The sequence below is a fragment of the Argentina silus genome (assembly GCF_951799395.1).
Source record: "Argentina silus genome assembly, chromosome: 15".
Classification (NCBI taxonomy): domain Eukaryota; kingdom Metazoa; phylum Chordata; class Actinopteri; order Argentiniformes; family Argentinidae; genus Argentina; species Argentina silus.
In genome coordinates, this window is record NC_139669.1 from 552,826 (window position 1) to 557,825 (window position 5,000).

The 5,000-nt window shown below is 52.9% G+C and overlaps 1 protein-coding gene across 1 annotated transcript in view; it reads right to left on the minus strand.

Annotated features, from left to right (window-relative positions):
- The window catches only part of slc44a1b (solute carrier family 44 member 1b), a 17,637-nt gene that overhangs the window by 6,257 nt on the left and 6,380 nt on the right, over positions 1–5,000 (minus strand). Inside the window, 7 exon segments of the mRNA XM_083685574.1 lie at positions 36–150; positions 152–223; positions 593–759; positions 928–1,017; positions 2,023–2,192; positions 2,510–2,603; positions 4,185–4,321. Coding sequence (XP_083541700.1) covers positions 36–150; positions 152–223; positions 593–759; positions 928–1,017; positions 2,023–2,192; positions 2,510–2,603; positions 4,185–4,321 — 845 coding nt within the window.

Below are 5,000 nucleotides of genomic sequence, written 5' to 3' on the forward strand. Positions count from 1 at the left end.
CATGTCTTAGCGTAGCATAGCCCCCCCCCCCTCACCAGTGGTCCCTAGGAAGAGCAGCACCAGGACCCAGTACACCCAGAAGACCAGCAGGGCCAGGAAGGTGCAGAAGGGCTGCAGGGTGAGGAGGGGCAGGTGGATGAACACCTTCCCCCGCCACGTGGAACAGGGCGATGGTCAAAGCCACCCGTTTACGCATGAACATCATCAATAACAGCAGGATCACCTGGGGGGGGGGGAGGGGGGAGAGAGGGGGGAGGGAGAGGGAGAGAGTTGAAGAGAGACAGTGTAGATTGAAGCGAGAAACCAATTAACCTGGAATTGGGATTGATTCAGACTTAACATCACGCTCCCTTTCTCTCAGTCAAATCAAATTCTAAAACAATCGATATTTCCGAGGAAAAGTCGGAGAGAAGAGAGAGCGAGCTCATCTCCCCTCTCACACACCAGGGAGGCTGTTGGAGGTAGAAACCGGAGGACGGGGCTCGTTATAATGCAGGGAACGTGTTTGATTCCTCGTTCCTCATTCCGTTCATTACAACGGGTAATACGTCCTCCGATTTCTACCGCCGCCGGCCTCTAACCCAGTACTCACTGTGAAGACCGTGGCTGCGATGGCGTACACCAGCAGGGCCTGGGCGCTGTCCCTGGTCTCCTCCACTTCATCGTTAGCGTCTTGCGCTTCCTTAGCGTCTTTAGCGCTGGTCTCGTTGGCGGTTAACCGGTGGTCAATGTAGAGCCACCACAGAACACTGGTGCCGGCTGGGGACAGAGAGACGCCACCTTTTTGGTCACTCACGCTCACCGTAGACACACAGAGACACACAATGTTGGGTAGAATAGACTAGAAAGACTTTACTGAGCGAAGCCAGGAAGTGGATACACAGGAAGTGGATACACAGGAGGTGGATAAACAGGAAGTGACCTCACCCAGGGAGCCCAGCACCACAAGGCCAGTCAGGATCCAGACGAGGACAGCAGAGATGTAGCGAATGATGATCATCAGGACCATGGAGAGAACTGCAACACACAGGACACAACGTCACACATACACACACACAGGCACACACACAGGCACACACACACAGGCACACACACACAGGACACAACATCACACACACACAGGCACACACACACACACACGCACACACACGCACACACAGGCACACACACACACTCCAGCCAACCTAATCCTAACCTTAACCAAATGGAAGCAAAAACACAAAAACGCAAAGCTGACCTTGAATGAGCACGTTTAGGTGCAGCATTGTCCCACGCAAACCAGCATGTCCTCCAAGATGTCCTCCAAGATCCTGTGACCTCCACCCTACACTAACCCAGCGTACCAGCAGTAACTCCCAGACGCTTCAATCACACGCCCTTTACTGGGAGCTGTCTCTCCTCCCACAGAGGACACACTGATCAGAACACACACCGTCATGTCCTCTACCTCCCAGAGAACACACTGACACCCAGACCAGTCCAGCCTCAGGGGAGAGACTCCCAGAGAACACACTGACACCCAGACCAGTCCAGCCTCAGGGGAGAGACTCCCAGCTCTGCTGTTTCTCTGTTGTTTCTCCGTCACTGACGGTCGACCTTCGGTAAGTGTCAGTGAGCTGAGTCTGACCGTACGGTAGCGATACAGACACATCAGCAGCAAGCGGCAGCAGGCATACAGGGCTGGTCTCTACTGGTCTCTACTGGTCTCTACTGGCCTTGTGGCCCCACCAGTACTGTACAATGGCCAGCCTGACTCAGTCAGCTGATGATGTCAACCATTCCCTGCTATGTTTGAGGAGACAATAGGAGATCGTTTCAAACCCAAACTGCAACCCTAACCCTAGCCCCAGCACTAATCCTAGCCCTAACCCTAGCCTTAGCCCCAGCCCTAACACAAGCTCCAACCCTAACCCCAGCCAAAACCCCAATCTGAACCCTAACCCCAGACCAAACCCTAATCCTAACATTTTCACTTTTCAACATGGCCGCCATACAGCCGTCCCGTGAGTGTGATGTCATCACCTAGCGCCAGCAGGCAGAGGCCCAGGATGATCTCCTTGCTGGCGGCGACCCCGGCGATGAGCCTGTGGAGGACGCTGTTGTCGCTGACGAAGGTCACCACCGCCTCCGCGAACTTGGCGTAGCAGGAGATGTCCACCGGCGTGCAGCGGTTAAATACCGGCAAGGACTTACTGTGGGGGGGAGGGAGGGAGGGAGGGGGGGAGGAGGGAGGGAGGGAGGGAGGGAGGGAGGGAGGGAGGGGGGGAGCGGGGAGGGAGTGGGGGAAGGTCAAAGGTTGATATGAGGCAGGGTTCATCAAAACAACGCGTGATTGAAGGATCGAAGAACAAAACAATAGGTGTTGATGCGACCGAGGCTGCATTCCAATAGGCTGAGATAGTTTCCTTTCCTCCAGGACCAGTCCTTTAACATCAGGTACTGGAGGAGGAGAGGAGAGGAGGCTATCTAAGACGATTGGGACACAGCCCTAGTGTATGGCCCCTCCTACCTTGGTGGGACAGGCAGCTTGGGACATTTGGTGAACCTGTCAGGAAGACCAGGGTACTTATGACCAGCCAGCTCATAGGAACACAACTCTGACCCTGGGAGAGAGAGAGAGGGGGGGGGGGGGGGGGGGGGGAGCGGGGGGAGAGAGAGAGATAAGGATGAGAGAGAGAGAGGGAGAGAGAGAGAGAGAGAGAGAGAGAGAGAGAGGAGGAGAGAGGAGTTAGACATGGGAAACCGAAGCACACAGATACATCACAGTCACCGTCTCTGAGTCGAGTCTCTCAGTGCTGTAATTCAATACAAAGACCTTTTCACCAAAGCTGCTTCACAAACTTACAGCTGGGACTTCCTCCACTGATACCACTCAGCGTTTTATGTTCATATAATCTCTACTAGTCTCTAAAGTCTTATATCTCAAAGAGAGAGAGAAGGTTAGTCACATACACGCAGAGACACACATACACACACACACAGAGACATACACACACACACACACACACACACACACACACAGACACACACAGAGACACACACAGGGACACACAGACAGGGACACACACACACAGAGACATACACACACACACAGAGACAGATACACACACAGACACACACACACACACACACACGGGTGGCAGGGACAATAGTCTCCTTCCAGACGGTGGTCCTGGCACTGGGCTGAATTCTCTCTTTGTTCATCTAGATCTCCCACCACATGCGGCCGTGGTGCCAAACTGTTGTGTGTGTGTGTGTGTGTGTGGGGGGGGGGGGGGTGCAGGTGTGTGTGTATGTGTGTGTGTCTCTGTATCCATCCCCATGTGTATGTGTGTGTGTGTGTGTGTGTGTGTGTGTGTGTGTGTGTGCGTGCGTGTGTAGGCACGTGTGTGTGTGTGTGTGTGTGTGTGTGTGTAGGCACGTGTGTGTGTATATGTGTGTGTGTGTGTGTATATGTGTGTGTGTGTAGGCACACGTGTGTGTATATGTGTGTGTGTGTGTGTGCGTGCGTGCGTGCGTGCGTGCAGGCACGTGTGTGTGTGTGTGCGTGCATGTGTGTGTAAGCACACGTGTGTGTATATGTGTGTGTGTGTGTGTGTGTGTGTGTGTGTGTGTGTACAGTGGTGGTGAATAAAAGGCCAGTGTGAACGCAGGATGGCACACTGGCTCACAGGCAGGTCTCTGTTTGTCTGTGAGGACAGAGTGTGTGTGTGTGTGTGTGTGTGTGTGTGTGTGTGTGTGGCTTTAGGAGACAGTAGTCAATGATTCACGATGACGTGATGGAGACATCTGGAGCAGCGATGACCTTCTGCTCCGGGAAGCTCTCTCACGTCACCCAGGGGAGGCTGGCGGAGGTAGAAATCGGAGGACGGGCTCATTGTAATACATGGAACGGAGTGAGGAATGGTTCCAAACACACGTGTGTTTGATACCAATCCTCATTCCATGCATTACAATGAGCCTGTCCTCCGATTTCTACCTCCGCCAGCCTCCCCTGGGTGAACATTAGTCTGTGACCACACAGTGAGACGTGAGGGGTGTGTGTGTGTGTGTGTGTGTGTGTGTGTGTGTTGCTGTTCGCTGATAGCTGCGTCTGTCCGTGGTGTGTGTGTGTTGCTGTGTGTGTTGCTGTGTGTGTGTGTATGTGTGTGTGTGTGTGTGTGTGTGTGTGTGTGTCTGCTCACCGTTCTGCATGGCGAACTTCTTGAGGTCCTGGTAGGAGTTGAGTTCCTCGTCGGGACAGAGAGACACACACAGAGCCATGGACCTGATCTTTCTCTGGACGATGTCAATGTTGCAGGGGTCCAGGAAGAAGACGTACCTACACACACCACGGACAGACACAGCCATCAGACACACAGCAACACACACACACACACACACACACACACACACACACACACACACACACACACACACACACACACACACACACACACACAGCAACACACACATCAACAACAGATGTACCGTTCAGACACACACAGCAACACACACACACACACAGGAACACACACACACAGGAACACACACACACAGGCCCAGGAAGAACACATACCTACACACACCACTAACAGATGGAGCTTTCAAACCAGATCTAATCACATTTTAATGGTCATTTACACAACATACAGGATACAAGGACATGAATCTCCTCAACAACACAACCATCAAACAATATCAATATCAATTCACAGTTCACAGACACACAGCAACAGACACACAGCAACAGGTAGAAATCAGAGGACAGGCTCACTGGAATGATGGGGAATGGAATGAGGAACGGTATCAAACACGTGCAGAATGAAATGAGCCCGTCCTCCGATTTCTACCTCCACCAGCCTCCCTGATGGACACAGTGAACTGAGGTCCACTCCTGGAACAGAAGGTTAGACTAGCGTGGTAGAACCGGTTGTCTGAGTGGACAGAGGAGACAGAGACACAGATGCTCCATCATATCTCCCAGACGGAACAGAAGAGACAGTCTTCACAGGGGCAGA